The sequence below is a fragment of the Eucyclogobius newberryi genome, unplaced genomic scaffold, assembly GCF_026437365.1.
Source record: "Eucyclogobius newberryi isolate DKJ021-1_F unplaced genomic scaffold, fEucNew1.0.hap1 SCAF_238, whole genome shotgun sequence".
Lineage (NCBI taxonomy): Eukaryota > Metazoa > Chordata > Actinopteri > Gobiiformes > Gobiidae > Eucyclogobius > Eucyclogobius newberryi.
In genome coordinates, this window is record NW_027315877.1 from 77,240 (window position 1) to 99,806 (window position 22,567).

Below are 22,567 nucleotides of genomic sequence, written 5' to 3' on the forward strand. Positions count from 1 at the left end.
CAGTTGGTTGTTCCAGTTTTGCGTATGTCTTACTACTTTGGGCAATATTTGGAATGGTGTTTTGAAAAAAATCTGTATTCATAAACTACCACTAGCCTAATAAGCTTTTTGTTAGGTATTCGAACTTTGCTTCCATACAGACATTGGGAATGTAAAGAAAAACTACCGTACTTTTCAGACTTTAAGCCGTCACTTTTTCTCCATGCTTTGAAACCTGCAGCCTATAAAACGGTGCTGTTAATTTATAGATTTTTACAGGCTAACGGCCACCAGGGGCACTCTAGCAGGAAGCGCAAGCATTTGACAGACTGTAATTAAACACACAGAATGCTGTGTGTTTAATTACAATCAGACTCATATTCACAGAAAAATGAGTCTAATGAGGAAGTGAATCTAGACTCGGTAAAACCAAAGACACACGTGGAGCGCGGACATGCGATATACAGCGGTCTGCAGTTTAGAACCTGCCGCATTGAAATGAGACTTTCTTGGGCCAGACCTGACCATCTTTCTGTGTAATTATTATATCACAAATGTTACAACGTAACACTCTGAGCTGGCTAAGCACAAGCTCAGGAGCAGATGAACCAGATGTGAAGACACAGACACAGGCAAATCAGCTCACAGAGTCATCAAGGACAGAGGAGACAGTAGGGGACACTAGGGACAGCTCACATGTTTTCTGTGTGTTAAACTTTAAAATGTGGTGTGTTTTATTACAATCCAACTCATATTCACTGAGAAATGAGTCTAATTCGACCAGCACCACACAGGACCGCGGGTGCGCCGCGAGACCCCCAGTTCAAAAGACAACTGGCGTGTGTACATATCTCATGTTACAATGTGGGCACTTGCGGCTTATTGTATATGTACAATTTCTTGTTTCTTTGTGAATTTCATTGGAGCGGCTTTTATTCAGGAGCGTTGTGTGGCTCGAAAAGTACGGTAGACAACTCATAAAAACACCAAAAACAATCATAAATTCAGTCCAATGTTCGATATCTTCTAATGGTAGACTTATGTCTCTATATGCATCTAAAAATATTACAACTTTTTTGATGTTTTTTTTTATTGAAACTGTGAGAATATATGAATATATAAAACATGACCATAGCATTATTTAGGGGTTCATCTACTCTGGCTGTGCATGCTGTTTGAAAGCATAATTTTACACATAAAAAAATACAAAAATGAATAAATAGTTGGAAGCCACTAGTTCCAAATTAGACTATTACGAGACAAAGTACTTAGGCACGTACAGTAAACTTCGGGAGATTCTGAAACATTTAAATCTGCTCAGCACTACAATTAAGTAGAACTAAAATAAATACATTAAAAATATAAAAAATAAATACATTTTTAAGTAAATTTGAAGGATATGCTTTTCAAGATCATGCTATGAAAAAAATAAAAAGACTTAACTAAATGTACATGAATCTAGCGCTGGCTAAAGTGCAAATGGTAGATTTCCTGTTTAGAGCTAGCTAGCACGCTAACAAATCGTTGACATCCTTCCTGCTAATTCTTTGGCTTTCATTTTTTTTTTTCAACTTTAAAGTGTTCATATACATCCATAATTTTTCATGCCTCTACCTATAGAACTTATGATGTACACCAGAAAATGTAATATAATACGGAATATGCATGAAGGCGAATCATATGTTGCATAATTAGTCTACAATATGTATATCTTTTCCCGTAATAATCTGGAATGCTTGACATTTTTTGTACATTTCACTCATCATCCACAACAGGAACAAAACTTCAAAAAGGAAGGCAACTTGTGGGTAATTTTTTCTTCCAAGTCACCCTACAATAGTAAAAGGTAAGGATTTCTCCGTGGAAAAAAAGCATACATCAACAACTATAATTTCATTGGTCCTCTATGTTTAAGTGTCATGCTTTCTTGGTTGCTGCGCTGTCATCGAAGTCCCATGGGCAAACTTCAGGCTTTTTCGCAGCACTAGGACTTGGTGTGCTCTGCCTGACTCCACCAGAGCTGCTGTCTCTGCCCATATTTTGGGCCGCGTCCTCGAATTCCCAAGGACATACTTCCGCCTTTGCCTTGGCCGCCCCCAAATTAGTGCTCCTCCTCTTCTCCACAAGGGGTACCTCCTCGCTCTCTACCTCCCAAGGACATACCTCAGCCATCTTCTGCTGGATGATGGGATGCTTCTCTGTTGATCTGAGCTTGTCCTGAGCTTTTAATCTGCTTTTATCCTCCTCAGTGTCTTTTGATTTCTCAACAGTTCTTGGCGTAAGGCTGCCCAGCTTTCTTGAAGGCGACTCCTTGCTTTTGGGTGCCTGAGATGGGCTAGGTGTTAGTTCGGAATTTGGGGAAATGGCAGTGTCGTAATCCCAGGGGCAAACATCGATCTTGGATGTGGATAGCTGGAGGGACCCTGCTAGCTTTGAAGGTTCACAAAGAGCGCTCTTCCCTTTCGCTTCCACTGGAGATGTTCCTTTTAGTTTTTTAGTTGTGTCCGTTGCACTTACTCGCTCCGAAGTCATTTGGGCATCGTCAAAATCCCATGGACAAACATCTGCTTGCTTCGTTACACTGCTTTCTGTCGGTAAAAGCGGTTTAGCGAGTTGACCAGTAGCTTGAGCTGGTCCTTGCTTCAATTGACTACTCTCGCTTGTATCCTCCCATGGACAGATATCAGCTCGCACGGCTGAAGTCCTTGGAGTTTCTTTTGTGACTCCGACATTTGGGAGAGCTTCCGAACCTTTCTTTTTCTGCTGTTGTGTTTTGCCTCCTTTCACTGCTCCTCCGTGAATTGTGGTGGTTTCTTTTGGCGCTATGGAGACGTGCTTTTGGACCCTGTTTTCCGATGGAGTGTGGATCTCTTCAACTTCCCATGGACACACTTCAGAGAGATCATAGAATTCCTTTGCTTTTACTGGATCGGGACACATTACTGGCTGGCTGCTGCTGACCTGTGGTTTGGCCATGCAACTCTTGGTTACATTTGGTTTCGCTTCAGAGGACTGGCTCACCATTTTGGGTTCAATGTCCAGTTCTTTTGAATCTTTGATTTTTGACTGGGGCTTTTTGTTGCTTTCCTCCGAGCTTTGTATCTTTCCCGTCAGGCCAAGAGTCTTTTCTTTGGCACTGGCAATGACGCTGAGAGATTTCTGTAACATAGAGGGCCTTGGGTGGATGGGCTTCTTGTCAGCGGTTAGATTGTGGGCACTTGCCGACTTGCACACCAACGGAACAGACTCAGTCGATTCACTCGGAACATTGACGTTTTCATTTGACGTCCTCTTGACTAACTTCTTGCCCATAAGTGTTTCTAAAAGCGATCCTTCTGCTGTGGCAACTTCCATCTTTTCCGTCCCTGAACTATTGGATTCTTCATTCTGGTCGCGGACGTGGTCGTAACTACTGTGCGACTTCTTTAAGGAAAACACATTATTCTTCATTGTCTCCTCTTTCACTTGCTTGACCGTATGCGTCGGGTCGAAAGGATTCTTCTTCAACATACAGATGCTGTTTCGGTTGCTTCCATGTTCCCCGGAGTCTTTGTCCTCGCGGCTGCACTGACGATGTACGGACTCAGGGATCTCGGTAATCCGCCTCATCAGGGAGCGACCCAATCCTTTCTTGGAGCTCCTCTTCTTTTGGAGATGGGGGTTGTTGGCCAACATCTTTTTCCGCTTGTAGATTTCTAACTGGGAGTAGAGTTTCTTCAACTCCTCCTACGCATAAGCACAAAGAAAATAATTATTAACATAAACTAGTGTTTATGGTAATAGTAATCCACATAAAGCCTTAAGCCGGATGTACACTGCATGATTTTGGCTTTCGGAGACAAAATAGTCCTAATTGTGAGGAAAATTGACATTTGCTAAACAATAGTTGAAACATGGACAAAAATGAAAGACAGAGCAACATAGACAAGCTGTGTGTAGGATATTTTAAAAGGTTGGTAACAGAGTGAGTCAGCCTCTTGCCACACAAACAATCTGTTTTACTGTAACCAATAAGAAACACCATCACATACTTTTAATGACCTGTGTTGATTTATTTACTTTTTATATGCACAAATACCACTTGTAGTATGTAGTAGGGCTGTATGATAATGAAAACATCTTAATCAAGATTATTTGGGTCATAATTGAAATCATATTTGTGACAAAGGTTAAACTGTGACAGAAGAATAGACCAGGTTTTAGTGCATATATCAATGACTCATATCACTTCAGCAAACACTTTACAAAATTTTTGTACCTGAGTGGAGCAATAATTATAATCAGGATTAAATTAAATTCAAAGCCATACGGTTCTAGCTTCAGGAGAGTGACATAAGACCAAGTCAGAATTCAAACGAAAGCATTTTGCAGTGAGTTAAGTGTACACCCGGCTTCACAATTACACTGTACACTTCTACTGCACAGGAAACATGCTGCTAAAATCCATCACATGGGACTACATACAGTTATTGCACTACAGTAAATCACATGCCTGCAAAAAAACAAAACTAAAAGACGGTTTTGGACAGAATTAAAAAAGGAAATTGTTATTTTTGTAAATGTTAGGTCTGAAACAGCCTCTAAGTCCTTAATCCGTTTTCTCCATCCAGAGCAGCGAATGTACTCAGAGCAGCTGATAACATCTCCTTCTGGTAAATAGGCCCCAGATATTTTGGTACACTGCAAAAACAGGAGTTAAAATGACAATAATCCTTTGAATTTAACTTGATTTTAGTACTTTTGACCAATTTCAAACGGTTTAGTTTATAGGTCTAGATTTTTTGACTTGTTTCAATGTATTTCCATCTGGTTTCAATATATTGCGTTTCAAGTGTGTACTGTATTCCAAATATAGGCAATGTGACCAAAAGCATGTCCACTTCAAAATCAGTCGTAATTACACTGAAACAAGTTAAAAAAAATTGCCCTACAAACTAACTTAAATTGAACCATTCAAAACAACCAAAATTAGGTTACATATTCTGAATTTAAGTATTATAACTCATGTAGATATTGTGTTTTGCAGTGCAGAGAGACTTCTTCAGCTCTAACAGACAAACAGAAACCACTGCTCACGTTGGTACGTTTTTCCCAAAGACCCTCGCAAGATCTTACGCCACAGCCATATTTACAGCTGTTAGGGCCCATTTCATCTGGGGTCTGCAATAAGAAACTGCCAGTGCTCAGTATTTATGGAGGAATCAGCAGGTTGAACAGAGAAAAGAGCAGTAGCTCATCGTACCCGGATGTCCTCGGGGTCCAGGCTGTGTTCGCTCCATGCGGAGGTGATGCTGCTGTTCAGGTAGGACCCGGAGCGACCCATGTCCAGCTCATCCTCGTAGGCTTCAGAGGCGATGTCGTCCCTCATGTGGGTGCCAGCGAAAAGGAACTAAGGAGAGACAAAACAAATATGTATTTTTACTGTTCGAAATTAAGCCACAATGTCAAAATTAAATCACCATGTCATAATTTTACTGTACAAAACATTACAATGTGTGGTAGTAATATTTCTGGGGCGGAGTGGAGAGGTTTTTGTTTTGCCTGGAATGTTCCACAGTGTTGAAGCACTGAAGGCAGAGTGGGTTTAGTGTTGAGGCCAGCTGAGTGCAAACCGCTTCGTTGGACTGTTTTTGTGTTCCAGAGCAAGACACTTCACCCTTCATAACAAGGTAACATTTTAAAGGTGCACAATTACCTAGAACATTACACAGTATGGCATTGCACTTATTCTTATCTTCTTGGAAATAAGAATGAGACACCACCAGGATAATTTCCAGGTCAGATCTGTGGAGAGGGGACCCTGCTCACAGTAAGAGTGCATGATTTTATAGCAATAAAAACACCTTTGGATTGAACTTTTTTTGTCCACCGTATAGTAGACATTTGTCTTTGGTTCACCATCACATTGACAACTGAACTAAAGTAAACTAAATAGATAAGTCATATAAAAAGTTCACGGACACTGGTGAACACAGAGAAAGCCACCACAGGCCACGCCCCTCTTCCTGTAACTGAATAAATGCAAAATAGGAGATAAGTTCAATGCTTTACTGTGGAACATTACAGACAAAGTAATAACATCTCCCCTGAAACAAGCACAAAAGTTACACAATTCACCTTTAAACAAGCTTCTAAAATTCCTTTCCAATAAAAGATAGTTCCATTATAATGTCAATTTTTACATCACTACCAATAGGAAGTGGGATTGTAAAGTAGCGTGTACCTTTGGGATGAGCAGCAGGCCCAGAGTCACTGTCACAGTTAGATGTGTGTGTGTGAAGAAGAGCAGCAGCATCCAGTCTGGGTGAAGCTCCGGCGCCAGGGTGAACCTACAGGAGCAGACGGATGACAAGAAGAGGTTCGGAGGGATTTCTGTTGGCACTTTATCACACCATGTCACTACTCGCTAATAACAGGGCTCTGCTAACTACTGGAGAAACTGTATCTGTCAAGAGGCTCATCATTACCGTGTGTTGTGGAACCGCCCAATTATTCACAAATACTGGTCTGAAATCAATGAGGTGTCTTTGAAAATCCATTTGACTTTAAAACAATGTACCTCGCCTGTAGGACTCCAGCGATGGAGATGATATATGGATACCTGTGGAGTGTACTTTTGGCTACAGCTAAATAGGCAATAACAAATAAATGGATGACGAACTGAGCCAACTGTTAAGAATTGGACTGAAACAAAATGGAAACACTGACTTGAACTTAAACATGGACAAAACATAAACAAATACTGGGACATATGGGATCAATACATTGGGGAACATGTGCCAAACTAACATTCTATTTTTTAATTTCTTTTGATTTGACTTTTCTCTCTCTTGTTCTGTCTGTTCTGTTTGTTCTTGTTCTGTTTGTTCATTCAGTTTTCAAAGAATGAGAAGAGACAAGAGAGAAAAGACTTAAACCAAAACCACCAGACATGTCATGACACCCAAAGATAACGTTCCATTTAGTCCATAGTCTGTCAAATTTGACTATAAGTCCAAAAGTAATCCTTTCCATTTTACGAATGTCCAAAGTAATGTCTGTCCAGCCCTTGATTGTCGCTGTAATTTGTGTCATCCATTTTTTTGTGATGGCCTTTTTCGACACTGCCAAGAGTCCTCAGCCCCAAGTACATAGTTCCAAAATTGAGAGGAATGGCAGTGTCAAAAACTGTCTGCAGTGCATCCTTAATTTCAATCCAAACCTTTTGAACAAGAGGACAGTCCCAGAATATGTGAAAGTGGTTTGCCTCCTTGCTGCCACAACAGTCGGTATTTCCCAGTGAATAATTGTAATAATTCCAACTCTTTCCAAACATATGATTTTGCAGTCCTCCACAGGGATATACAAAGATCGTCCAACTCTTTGTCTGTCAAACAAGACCACTCTCTCTTTCCCATTTGGTCCCAATATATTTAGTAGAGTAGCTGTCCAGATTAGAAATGCATTGATATCATTTTGATATAATTACCCTTGAAAGTTCGGATTTATCTTTATTTAAAGGTGGAATGGACGATTTTTTTTCAGCAAATTTTTTATCATATTTCCTCGTGGCGTGGATAAATCATTTGTCCTGCCACGTATCAATCATAAAACGCACCTACCGCTCACCTGCAGCCGCATCAGGCTCGTCCCCACGTTTCCGCGTGCCTAAGCGCATGGATCTATCATAATATAGTTCCCTCAGTGTACGGGGCAAAATGAAGACAGAGAAAGACAGTTCGAGCTGACGCAGAAGTGGACAGAAATCTACGGGAGACGAGAGATGCGATGCGATCCGTTGCGCTAATAAACAAACGCACGTGTGTGTTGTATCAGTCCGCGCGGGAGAGTGCGCATGCGCACTTCCGCCTGCGTTCTCAAATCGCCGAAAAATCGTCCATTGCGCCTTTAAGTCTTGATAAACATCTTAGTCAGAGGGCCACACTGGTCATTAGCTTGTTTAATTTCTTGGTTATAGCAACTCCTTAATTGTAAAAAAAAAAAACTATAAAAGTTCTGTTTCTCCAAGTCAAAGGATTATTGATTTTGATCATTTGATTTGATTACCTTTTACAATCTGGTGAAATACCTTTATACCTTTTATGATCCAGACCTTGAATCTTGGGTCCATTCTATTTGGTAAAAACCTTGGTCATACGCCAACCAGTTTTAAGATTTTAACATCCTTGTACAGTTTGTATGTCTTGATTAGCTCCTTCCACGCTGTAAGCACTGATTTCACACGGGGATACCGTACTTAACTTCCTCCAACATTAATCTCAGTGTTTTTCCACTGAGCTTCATATTCTGGGTCATCTTTCAAACAAGGTAAACCCCAGCCTCCTTTTTCTTTTGATAATTGTAATGTTTGGAATCGGATACGCAATTTTTTCCCTTGCCATACAAATCTCGAGATTGCTTTATTCCACTCATCAAACAGCTGGTTTTAGATGGAAATTGGAAGAGTCTGAAACAGATAGAGAAACCTGGGCAAAACAACATTTTGTATAGTTTCAATCCTTTGACTTTGACTTCAGGGATAAGATTCAATTTTTAGAGATCGTTTTCAATACTAGTAAATATCTAAGGGAGTCCGTTTGCCATTTAAATAGGTAAGTCTTTTCAAAGGTCAGCAGAGGTCACCAGTAAGAGAGAATTCCAGTTTTTTGCCCATTTAATTTGTATCCAGAGATAGGACCAATTTCTTGAAGAAAAAACTCCCCGGCCGCTCCTGGACCCAATCCTTATGAAGAGCTGGACACACCAACTTACCAGTCCACCATGCCTCCCCCACTGCCCACTACATCTTTCTCTAGTCACTGATTAGTTCTCTGTTCTTTGCATCCTCTGCTTCTACCGGTGTTCTGAGTAAGTGTGCGAGTGTGAAGAGTCGCCGGGAAACCATGTCTGTTTTCTCCTCTTGAGCTCCTCACAGATGTGGTGGAACTTTCCTCTCTGTTGACGACCTCATATGGGACATCGGGTGCAAAGAAGATGCGCTTACCTTTGTACTGGAGGTCTCTTTTAGCTTTTGCAGCCTTCATGACATGTTCCTTCGCACAATCGTTAAAAAACCTCCCATGCAGACCTCGTGGTTTATCAGAAGCTGGTCTTGGTTTGCCCAGGCGATACGCTCTTTCGATTGTGATGGGAGGGACTTCAACTCCAGAGCCTTCAAGGAGCTCAGAGATCCTTTTCTCAAAAAAACATTCTGTATCCTATCCCTCCTCTCCCTCCTCGAGCCCCACAAGCCAAAGATTAGGTCAACGTGATCTGGACTCCAAATCCAGGATCTTACTTTTCAGAATATTGTTCTCCGTCTGCAGAGTTAATACCTTGGCCTGCAGCGCCTTCATTGTCTGAAATACGTTGTTCAGCTTCATCCATGCGTGCTCCACACGTTCCTGCCTCTTTGATCCGCTTTATATCAGAGACGATTTCTTTAATTCCAAGCACTGATCGCATTTCCACCCTCAGGGCCGCCATGTCATGCTGCATTTCACTTTCAACTTCATATATCATAGCGGCCAGTCGGTGTGAGGTGATCTCCCCTTCACCTCTGGACAAGTGCGAGCCTGGAGACCCGAGTTCAGGGGAGGAGGTTTGCTTTTTGGCTGAGCGCGATCTTCTAGCTGCTTGGCGTGTTAGCCATGCAAGCCTCGGACTGGCTAGCCATGTTAGCATTGTTAGCTTGTGAGGCGGACTGTTTTTCACCGGAGCCGTGGATCATCAGCTTTTGTTTGTTTGGTTCCTGTAGGGTTATCAGTCTTTTGTTTTCCTGGTTTTGTCATCTCTTGCTCCCCATTTCCTCGTTCACTCCTCAGAATGTTGTGGATAAAACAAGAAAAAACGTTCAGCGTGGAAACGGCTTACTCTGACGTCATACAGGAAGTCTCTCAAGAATTAATGTCTTCAAGGTATGTTTGAGGGTACCACTTTACACCTTAATTAGCCCTAATAAGGTATGAACAAATGGTTTATTAAGAATGATTAATCAATCAATCAAATCAAAGCACTAACATCTCCATAAAGACAAGCAGGTGGCCGACTTCACACTAGAAGAGGAAGAAGCTGGACAAAGTCATCAAGAAGTCCAGCTCCGTCCGACTCGGTGCAGGAGGTGGGGGACAGAAGGGTCCTGGCTAGATTCACATCTATGCTGGACCATGAGTCTCACCCCCTGCAGGACACTCTGTCCACTCTGGAGAGCAGCTTCAGTGAGAGACTGATCCACCCTCGCTGTGTGAAGGAAAGGTTTCGCAGGTCTTTCCTTCTGCTGCTGTCAGACTTTATAACAAACACTGTTAGTCCTGAACACTCGCAATACTGTCATATTCATGTGCAATTACTGTCGTGATTCATGTGCAATTACTGTGAAATTCATCTGCAATCCATGTGCCGTCGTGACACATATTCATGTGCAATTGCTGTCGTGATCACATGCAATGGTATTTATGTATTTATTTATTTATTTTATCTTTATTATTTTTTCCCCTCCATCCCTTGTTGGGTTTTGTCTATGGGAGTTTTTGTTTATAAGAGATCTTCTACTGAAAGTGTTTTTCAGACTTCCTATAAGTGATCTGTTCTTCTGTATCTACCTCTGTATCTACCTGTGTTGCACCAATGAAATTCCCCCATGTGGGACAATAAAGGAATATCTTATCTTATCTTATATCTTAAAAGTTACATAGTGCACCTTTAAGTATTTGGCTTCCTAATAGTGTATGATCACATTCTATGAGTACACAAGCGCGGTTGGCTTTGACTAAATGCTGGGCTGGTATTCCTCGACATGCTCCGTCTGCAGCAGATACTGATGGAGCCAGAGACGTGATGTGCGTTCTGCCAGCCTAAATTTATACACTGTCTGTCCAGGCGTCAATTCAACAGCTCCACTCACACTCATATAATGTTCCACCCGAGTGAGTGCTTGCAACCATGGCTTCCTGCTTTTAATTCACAAGTGAGGAAATATTTGGGGTTTAAATTTGGCCAAGAAAGGCAATAAGCAGAACGGTAAACAAAAAAGGGAGCATCTGGTAAAAAATAATTCCACTTCCACAAAATATATATATTTACTTTGAATATAAACAAGGGATATCTTGAAGTAGCGATACATCAAAATAATTGTACACACCGTTTTGTGACCCTGAAGACCCTTCTACCACATTTAGCCAACTCCATTGGCTTGCCTTTTATAATTTAACATTAGCTCAAGTTAAATTAATGCCATATTAAGTGTATTTTACACCTACACGGCCTGGAATAAAAATGTTAGGTTTCTGGCTAGTCATGCAAAAAGCCCAACATTAGCAAAACATTTTCAGACTTTTGAATTAACTTTGTGATAAGTATTTAGCAGATTAAAAGCTATATTTATTTAGGATTAGGCTAATTGAAAATGAGATGTGACGAGACAATCCTGAGCTTTATTAGTTTTGTGATAGCCTTTAGTAGCCTTTAGCACAGCTCATTAGCATATACACCGTCAGCAAATTTTCTCTATCCACATATCAAACAAAAACATTGATTATTATACATTACTACTTGCCATCTTGTGCACAATTACCCTGCTAATGCTTATTTGGCAATTATAAGTATATTGTTAAAATGTTTGCAAATGCTAACTTTCAAAAATGTTAAACTCTTATGGTACGTTCACACCGCTGCGTCAAATTTGCGCCTGACGTTCCTAGTTGGACACTTGTGCATCTTGTTGGTGCCTTTGTGCGATGAAAGACCAGGATGAGAGCGTGGCTTTGGTGAATTTGCTTTACACATGATCATAATTAATTCATCATCCATTTTTGCTGGTGCGGGGTTTTGTTCTGTTTCCCACACGTACGGTCAAATTCACACTTTAAATCACAGCTGTACTTTTCGACAACGTCATTTGTTGTTGTAGAAATCACTGCATCGACAACTGAGCGCAAAGATTGGAACTGTTCTGATATTTTAGCAGTTCATGCATATTTCCATTGGAGTTTTACATTTGTTTACATTAGCGATCAGATCCAACATGGCCGCAAATGGCACACAGATCGCGTACATCATGTGGAATGTCTCTTGGCAAAAATGTGAAGAATGTTGTTTCCAGTTTGCAGCCGCTAGTTAATTCAAAGTCTTGCTATCAGTCAAGCACGCACCTTCTAGCCATTAAATCTCCTGTCATTTTTCCTCATTTCTTTTTTTTTACGTGAACCAGCACAATTCTGAGGACTGCGCCAACTCGCACAGAGATTGAGAGTTTAACTGGTCACATAGGGATCAAAAGCAGCTTCTACGCGCTGAGAAATCTGATGCTGGATGCTACTAACAAGCCCGCAGTGCACAATAAGGTCCCCGGTGACTTCTGGTCAGAGCATGTGCCACAGCTAACACCTACTCCAATTTATTATGAGTCTCCGTCGCTATAGGAAGGCGCTGGGTGAGGGAAGAGAAGAGCGAGAATATGGATGGAATAATACAGACATTGGGAAGGAATTAACAGGACCATCAATTCCATATTAGAAACAGTCAATGAAAAATCTAAATTCCAAATGAGCAAGTAAAAAGGACTCTTTTTTACTCATCTTTTATGCTTGATGTGCATTAGGCATTAGGCTTTTATGCATCATGGGTTTGAGGCAAATGATTCCTTACTGATTTTAACCATTCCAAAGATATAATATTTTAATTTTGATTAGTTGATTCCTATGGCGATGGAAAACTGTTGCCATAGTCAATAAAAAAAAGGCAACATTTACATAATGTTGTAATCTATACCTAGTGCCAGGGAACACTGGTCTGCCTTGAAAAAGTATATCAAATTTAATTCACTAATTCACAGTAATTTACAGTTATAAATTTGAGCAAACTTTGAACCTAAAAAGACACAAAAACCAGCACTGATCCAAAATCCAAAGAGCAAGACACAGTGACAGAGAGTTAATTAATTAATACATCTTTGTTATTTGTTCTATATGAATGGAAAACGAGTTAGTAACACACTGGAGTGAAGCTGTTTCAATGAAAGTAGTTTAAGCCCAGGTAAAGTATCTATAGGTTTCAGGACTTTTCCCTATTCAAAAAACATAATAAAAGATAAAACATCATTCTGAAACTCATGGATATTTGGATACCATGGATATGAATGCGGATAAGGTAATATATTCTAAATTTGTCTTCTAGATTTGACCCATCCTTCAGTGTCGCCTTGTCAACCTGTCAAGCCTGTCAGCCATACGTGGGAGTCAAATCCCACGATGTCCTCGCTGCAAAATGTTAGCTATCGTGTGTCACCAGCAGAAGCTACCGTGTGTCACCAGCAGAATGGCGGTGCAGCGTTAAATTACCCTCAGATATAGACATATGTGCGAATGAAACAAAACATAACTCCAGATGAGTTTTTGATCTCGGTCGTGTGCTTGTGTACCTGATGACGTGGAAGATGGCGGACAGAACCAGCTCGTTGTGCACGGCGATGGCCATGTAGCGTGGCTCGTGGAACGCAGAGGGGACCGTCCTGACAGCGTAGCACAGGTACACCGCCCACAGCAGGAACAGGAACTCCGCTAGAGAGAGGAGACAGGGGACACATTAAGATCCAGATGATTTAAAGCTGCTGCTAGTGCTATTAGCTGCAACCTGCAACTACTGCTGCATAACTGAAACATCTAGTATTATATAGAGCTCGCGATCGAATGTAGAAAAAACTATCGTTATTAACAAAAAATGCAATGTTTGATGGTTTGAAGATAGCTGCATCGGCCAAAACTACATTTAAAGGACAAATATCATGCATTATTTGTATAGTTATTGGCCGTTACACATGCTCTTGAGAACCTTTACTTTGATGTTTTAGAACAAAAAACAATATTACTTAGCTACAGCCTTGGGAGATGCCAGAGTATCTGACTTTTGGCTCCATCTACTGGCTGCAGAGGGAATTACACATACTTTCTGGTTTAAGCTCGCAGCTGCTGTTATTGTGATTTGACAACAGAAATGTTTTTAACGGTCGGAAGGGAAGAGGCATTTCTAACAGTATTAATCACACTATAGTGAATGAAGCTAAATGCAACTTTTTGTTGAGGGAACAATGTTAGAACGTATTAAAAGTTCACAAAACATATGCACGATATTGTCCTTTAAAAAGTAAACAAAAACTTGCAAAGCTGCTGGGTTTAGTATTTAAAATCTCTATTGGTTTTATAATGATTTATTTGAAGTTACATTTCAACACGTTCTTGTGTACCTCTACTGGCAGCCGAGAGAATTAAAAAGAGCTCACATGTATCATCCTAAAGTCAGAGCACTACCTTTGACACATTTCTGGGAACTTTGGAATTTCTGAGGCTCAGAGGGAGAGCGCATACTAAACAGGATTCATGAAACAAGCATGAATGAAACTAAACACAATTTTTGAATTATATGTCCTTTAACAGATAACGCCAACTATTACTACTGCAGTTTTATTTACATTACTACCAACTAACTCTACAACATAGTCATATGCACAGCTTCTAAATCACAATATCACAAACACATTACTATTACTACCGCTGCGACTACTATGACTACTACAACTACTACTAATCATTTACAGCAGCAGCCAGATTATCCCTCTTCACTATCACTAACAGCTACAAATACTGTGTAATAATACCTGCTTCTGTCTCTGGATGACAGCACATTACTCATATGTACTTTTTATGAGACCAGCGATAGGAGATTGTGTTAGCTTGAGTATTCTCTGGACACTTTATGAATCAAATCCCTGCTCTCCTCCATGACAACTCGAGCTTGTTTCCACGGCAGCAGCAGCAGCAGCAGCAGCAGCAGCAGCAGCAGCAGCAGCAGCAGCAGCAGCAGCAGCAGCAACAGCAGCAACAGCAGCAACAGCAACAGCAGCAGCAGCCGCACCAGCAGCAGCAGCCGCACCAGCAGCAGCAGCAGCAGCAGCCGCACCAGCAGCAGCAGCAGCAGCAGCAGCCGCACCAGCAGCAGCAGCAGCAGCAGCAGCAGCAGCAGCAGCCGCACCAGCAGCAGCAGCCGCACCAGCAGCAGCAGCAGCAGCAGCAGCAGCAGCAGCAGCAGCAACAGCAGCAACAGCAGCAGCAGCAGCAGCAGCCGCACCAGCAGCAGCAGCAGCAGCAGCAGCCGCACCAGCAGCAGCAGCAGCAGCAGCAGCAGCAGCAGCAGCAGCAACAGCAGCAACAGCAGCCGCACCAGCAGCAGCAGCAGCAGCAGCAGCCGCACCAGCAGCAGCAGCAGCAGCAGCAGCAGCAGCAGCAGCAGCAACAGCAGCAACAGCAGCAACAGCAACAGCAGCAGCAGCAGCACCAGCAGCAGCAGCAGCAGCAGCAGCCGCACCAGCAGCAGCAGCAGCAGCAGCAGCAGCAGCAGCAGCAGCAGCAGCAACAGCAGCAACAGCAGCAACAGCAACAGCAGCAGCAGCAGCACCAGCAGCAGCAGCAGCAGCAGCAGCCGCACCAGCAGCAGCAGCAGCAGCAGCAGCAGCAGCAGCAGCCGCACCAGCAGCAGCAGCAGCAGCAGCAGCAGCAGCCGCACCAGCAGCAGCAGCCGCACCAGCAGCAGCAGCAGCAGCAGCAGCAGCAGCAGCAGCAGCAGCAGCAGCAGCAACAGCAGCAGCAGCAGCAGCAGCAGCCACACCAGCAGCAGCAGCAGCAGCAGCAGCAGCAGCAGCAGCAGCAGCAGAAGCAGCAGCAGCAGAAGCAGCAGCAGCAGCAGCAGCAGCAGCAGCAGCAGCAGCAGCAGCAGCAGCAGAATGGCGTCTTGGACTCAACAATAGAGCAGACACTGGGTCCTTTTACATGACCAGTAAAAATCAGATAACTAGAATACTCACGACGGTAATCAGATAACCCAATAATTAGATCTGATTATTGGTGTTTAAATGCCCAAGAGAAATCTGGTCATCAAAAACACCTTGTGATATTATGTTTCAGTTGTGGATGTTTAAGACAAAGTGCAATGAATTTTAAAAGAACAATTTCGCTCTTGAACGATTTCTCTTTAATTTTTGTATTTTGCATATTAGTTTTCCCTTTTTTTTGTCTTGTAAAGGTATAAACAATAAGAAAGAAATCCGTCAAATGTTACTATTTCGAAATCAAATTGCTGTGCATGTAAAGACGTGATGTTGCCTTAAGGTTGTGTGAGGACGTGGACGACCAAAATACAAGCATGAATACTTAATGCTGAGGAGTATAAATGTCTATGGATGGTTTGGTCTGGTCTGTTCGCTTTGTAACATTTATTTAATGTGACGTCACTCATCGTATCAGTGCTGGTATTTGTAGAAAATGCACCGATATATTTTTCAGTAAGTTTAGATGTATAATTGTACAAGATCTGGTACTGTACTGTGAAAAGTAAAGACAGAACGTAAAAGAAAGTACTTTCCCTAATTAGTTTTTAAGCCAAAAGAATACAATGTTTGTTTAAAGAAGACACCGTATTAGGGTTTTGTCTGCTTTAAATATAATAGCTTATAAACTCAAACATGGAATATCATTTTATAGTTTGGACATTATAAATTGTAATATTGATCCAAAATGGTGTGTTGCCTTCTGGCTGTAATGCCATGCTGACGGCCCTGCCTATGGATACAGTAGAAGCTTGGGAGTTCATGTTTTTCTTGCTGAATCCTACGTGTATCACCGTTTAAGAATGAAAATTAAATGCAGCAAAATCAAGATTACACAAGCATGAATCACTGTAAATACAACTTTGAGTGGGTTAATAATGAGGGGAAACCATTACAACATGGTTAAAGGTTCTTAAAAGTAAAACGATTTGAGTACTATCTCTTTTAAAATGGTAATAAATGTACTACACTGAAACTAGAAAGGGAAAGATACCAGCAAGAAATCATACTATAACAAATGTGACATGTTCTTGTTTCGGCTAGAGGAAAAAATCAGCAGGAAGCCAATGTCTTTTTCTCCTTTGGAACACGCTCCATGGCTGTGAATGCAGCAGGTGTAGATTATATGTTATAGTCGTCTCATGAGCCTGACGTCAGAGCTCACCTGAATCTTAATATAGCAGAATATGGCAGTATGATTTGTACTGCACTGTAAACGACTGAGGATACACTATAAATGCAGATGGGAAAATCCAAATCGGACTGTCAAACTAATATGACTTACAGGCTACAACCTTTATAGTTAATAATTTAAGATAAGATAAAATAAGATATTCCTTTATTGTCCACACATAGGGAAATTTCGGTGTTACAACGCAGGAAGTTTAAAAAAAAAACTCTTATTAACAAAACTCCTCTCATATCTTTATAGGGAATGGAGGAAAAAATTATAATAAAATAAAATAAAAAGATAAAGATAAAGACAAAAATACAAATAAAATAAAATAAAATAAAATGATAATAAAATAAAGTAAAAAATAATAAAATAAAGTAAAGTAAAAATAGCTAGCATAAGACTAAATAATACTAATACTAATGGTAAGTAAACACTCTTATTTACATCAGTTATATGCACATGAATATGACGGTACTGCACATGGTTAAGTCAGAAGTATTTTGTCATAATTCTCTTTACTTTTATATCCATTAAGTGTTGAGACATTCAGATCTACCAACATTTTTGAATGTCCCCTCATCAAAAACTTCATTCACACAAGGTGCTCTCTGTCTCTGTCTCTGCATGCTCAGAAATCACTCCGTTTCAATTTTCACCAGCTAATAAACCTGAAAGCTCCTGTGCAATGTCCATAAAACCGGAACCAGTCTGAGCATTCCAGCGGTCAAATTGGTTTCACTACAGCTGCGTGCATTTGTTAGCATGCCGATCACATTGCTACATGTTTTTTCATAGATACAGTCGACGATGCATCATTTTGCAAGGCGTAGACTGGCATGGGTGAAAACTGTCTTTGATTCAGTTGGCAACGCTACTTCTTCCTTTTTGAGACTTCATGGAGGTTGTTGACATTGCGTAAACCTCAGAAAAGCACAGTTCTGTGGACGGTGCTAACATTGCCGTAGCATTTAGCCTGAAACTACCAATAGCATTCATGAATATATCTTGGATCGCTCTATTCTTTTCCATGTCTTTGTCCTAAAGTCTGCGTTTGCTCTTGCAGCTGTTGCTCTTGCAGCTGTTGAATCCATTAAAATGAATGGATTGCATCGCCCACTGAGGCATCTATGGTTTATACACATTGCTGTCAGCAGAGGGAGCTCTAACACATATCTGATTGCTTAGATTATGCATAGACGCTTAAATTTATAGTGTGTTTTGCAAAAAGGCATTATATTATGTGCTAAAACATACAATACAAAAGCCAAGGAGACAACAACATGTTTAGAAGCTAATAAAGGCCACAATAGAGCATCGTAAATGCACTTTAAAACCTACTGTAATTGCCTTGCATCCATTGAACTCCTAGTCTTCTCCAATCGTTCCTGAGCTGGACGACCTCACATAACCCATGTCCTCCTCTCACACGAAACAGCATCTCTTATTCATTGTGTTGCGACTTGCGTGCGGAACATACCGACAGCCATCATGTAGTCCCAGCGGTCGAGCAGACACATGCTGAACTGCAGTCCCTCGGGGGTGTAGCCCACGTCGATGAGGGCCCACCTCCGCTCCGGGCTCTGGCACACGGCTGACGTCCAGGCCACCAGAAACCACAGCACCACCAGCAGGATGATGGCCAGCAGACGCATCACCCTCCAGCTCGTCATGTAGGGGATCCTCTGAGCCGTGCGGGACAGGAACACCTTCAGCACCCTGCCATAAAATAAATAAAAATCATGTATTATTGTTTTGTTTTGTTCAGACATAGCCACGTTTCGACTAGTTCACTTTGGAGCGGATCAGGACCGTCCGAAAATGTCTCCAACGTTGTAAGTGAGCTGTAGCGGCCCGTTTCATGGGTCTGAAGGGGCCGTGAGAGGTATTAGTTTCCAGAAAGTGCTGGCTTGCTTTCGAACCCCAGAACGCTTTGCTGCGAGATGATTGGACAAGAAAGATCGCAGACTCGACTGAAAACAAAATGGCAAAAAGCAGATGTATAAAACAAAAAATTCTCTCCAAACGCTGACCCGATGTTGTGATAAACCATTTCCAGTGATGAGATTTTTTTTTTCTCGCGCCAAGACTCAACATATTATATTTCTAGTACATAATGCATCTATGACTAAAACAAATGCATTCATAAAAAGAAAAAGAACAGTGTAGAGGTGCAGATGATTTAAATGAGAGCAGAAAAAATTATAAACAGGAAGTATTTTCTTGTTTACGCTAGATTTAGCCACACAAACATGGACTTACTGTGAACGTCTATTTGTGAATCGCTTAGCTTGGCCTCATGATTAAAAAGATGAAATCGGGTACAATTTGAAAACGCAGACGGCCATTAAGAGAAGCGTACTCTGAAGTGAACCTGTCTGGAGGAACCAATTGAGACATGGCTTATGGTTGTTTTGGTCCATAAAGAAAACTGGGCAAAGGATAAAACACAATGAGTTCATACAGGGCCGATTTACACCAGCTTCAGCATATCTCTGGTGTCTGGTTCTTTTTCATTCACATGGGAACTTAAAAATATGGATAAACATACATCACTTTATGATTTAATGTAGAAGTTTTGGGTTAGGACATTACAGCAATCATTTTGGCTCTTCTACTTTTACATCCCACATTGTGAAACCTCATTATAAGGTCATTTATCCAGCTTCACATCAGTGTCTCAGTGTACCATAGTCTCAGGCCACTATTATTAGGCCACATCTGCATTAGTAAATGTCCACTCGGCTCCTGCTAACGAGGGCTTATCAACTATTTATTCCTAGTTGTAGTCTGATGCACATCTTTTTACATTATTCCCAAATGAGATGTAGTCATAAATCTATTTTACTTTTTTTCTTCGTTACAAATGCTAATTGTTAAAATGACAAATCGTTAAAATTACAAATGTTATACAATCAGAATTACTTAGCTCACTTTTCCTCACATCAAGTTTTTAAATAAATAAAATAAGAGAGATTATAGTGAAATAAACTAAAGATGTCACAATCTTTTACGGTGTCAATATTTGTGAGAAACATAAAAATGCCATGTCATTTCTCAAAGTAATCATACTGAAGTTCCCAGATTAATCCAAATTTAAACAATTTAATAAATTTGACACAGTTGGCTCTGTGCAAAATGAATGGACCGAATAAAAATAAACACCAAATTAAAATTTAAAGTAAAGACTACACATTTTATTTAGATTAGTATGCTGAGACAAAAATATCTACCTTTATTTAAAAAAGGGTACTTCGGTCTTCAACATGCGTACATTTACAAGGCCTGTAAAAATCAGATAACTAGAATAATTAGGACAATTCTTGGTGTGTGTTTAAATCCCAAAGAGAAATCTGATAATCGAGCTCCTGGTGACACATGTCAGATAATCAGGGAATTTTGTATATTGATGACAAATTACAAATACATTTTAAAATAACTCAACATTTCCCCTCTCATATTTGTCTTTGCCACTTTAGCACTTTTATTCATAATTGTCTGTGTCAAAACCTGCTCAAGTGTGCACAACCAGAAAGAAATCAGATTACATGGTGTGGCTTTGCAATGATATGAAAACTCCAGAGCCGAGAATGAATTAAAAATGCTGCAATTATTTAAGTAATACAACCAATGTTCCTCCCTATTGTCTGATATAGATGAAAAGAAAACACAATTCAACTAAAAAGACAAGCTGAATAATTACTCTTAAATCTCTCATCAAACTCACATTAAGTGCATTGTATTTTACTGATAGTGCCTTCCTTCCTTCAAGGAAGTGCACATTTCAATCAGTCAAACAGTTATTTCTATTTTACAGTTTTAAAATATATTTTTAATCAAATAAAAGTTGAAATATAGTGACTAAAGGCTTGTAGATAGAGAATATTTACATTTTTAAAAATGCGTAATTGAGGAAAATCACAAATATAATGATTGCAATGAATATATATGTTTTTTTAATAGTTGACAAGTTACAATTAGTCAATGAATCATAGTGTAACCCTAGTTTGGACTAGTTCAGTTCAGTTTTATGACATTCATATTTCAATCTTCTCTCAAATGTTTGTTGAAATCATAAAATCAAACTGAAAAAGTGCCTTTCTTATCCTATTAGCGCTGATTGAAATCCACTCCTGCCGGCCACTACAGTCAAACGACAAACTGTCCACTTTACAAGCAGTTACCACGTGCAGCCTGTTGTAATTACACTGAACTGGGTCAATAGAATGTGCTGCTGCTGCTGGAGGAAGTCGATGGGACTGAGTGTACCTGTACAGTTTGAGAGTCAGCGTCCCGTAGACTGTAGCAAAGCCCAGCAGACGCACCCATCGCAGCAGGATACAGCGGAACACACTGGGCTGGAAATACAGGATGCCCACCTGAGAAAAGAGCAGAAAATACTGGATGTTAGATAATACTATGACTGGAGAAGATATCAGTGCTAGTGTTGATATCGAGTGTTTCAAAGAGTGATATAGATAAATTCCCATCAATTTCATGTGTCATCGCGTTTTGCCCTCTGCATCAGATGTGTCTTTTTAAACAGAAAAATTAGTTACGGTGGAAACAGAAGAGCAATAAAGCAAAAAAGCAGCTGCATTATCTTAAAAAATACAATTATTTTAATATTCAAAATAAATACATTTAATGTATTTATTTTGAATATTAAAATAATTGTATTTTTTAAGATAATATAATATTTTTCAATTTGCAAATGGAATACGTTTGTAGATGTAAATATCAAGCAGCAGTTTGTAAAGAAAAAGTTAAAAACAATATAACAGGCATTAGAGCAGAATTCTAAAACATACTAATAAATTTATTGTAGTAAATTCAAATGACATAATTTGGGGAAAATGATCAAACATACATATCACCCCAAACATATGAGCAGATCGGCCATCGGCTGCTCTTGATTCATGTAATGAAAAAACACACACCGTATTTTTTGACCAGATTACATCATGTATATCTAAGCTAAATCCTGGTTCTGGAAAGTGTGATGTCAAGATTTACAACCAAGAAGTAAAAATATAAACCTAAAAAAGTAAAGTTGTAACATTTAACTGTGTTTTAGTACAAATGAGTTGTCCATAGGCCCTTTAACGCCGATAGAACGGCCCTTGTTATTAATTTTTAAACAGATTATTGATATAGACAAATATCGGTTATTGGCCTCTACAACAAGACATATATTGGATATTATGGCTACGCTCACACTGCGAGTCAATTTGGCCATATGTGACCTGTATCCAATTTTTTCAAGACAGTATGAACAGCAAAACTTAGATTTTTTTCAAATCTGACCCAGGTCACGTTTATGTGGAAATAAATCCAATATATATCTGTACTTTTAGAGTGCGACTTCAGTCTGAACGCTCAGGTCCGGTTCATCCGCCCTAAACGTCATCGATACGTGACATTTCCGGGATAAAAGTCACAATTCAGAGACAAAGCGTCAGAAAACAACAGAGAAAGTCGAGAGAAATGGCAGACGAAAACTGTCAGTGGAAGATGGAGGAAGTTTGTGAACTAATCAATATACCAGGTGAAGCATTAAT

The 22,567-nt window shown here is 40.3% G+C and overlaps 1 protein-coding gene across 1 annotated transcript; it reads right to left on the reverse strand.

The window, feature by feature from the left end:
• Positions 1–943: 943 nt before the first annotated feature.
• Positions 944–21,406, reverse strand: LOC140372489 (metabotropic glycine receptor-like; the record flags this gene model as incomplete). Its single annotated transcript, XM_072459588.1, has 6 exons — positions 944–3,705; positions 5,222–5,368; positions 6,203–6,308; positions 13,376–13,514; positions 18,487–18,725; positions 21,276–21,406. Coding segments are annotated over 6 exons (2,571 nt in total), but the record flags the coding sequence as incomplete, so codon positions are not given.
• Between the last annotated feature and the right edge of the window lie 1,161 nt (positions 21,407–22,567).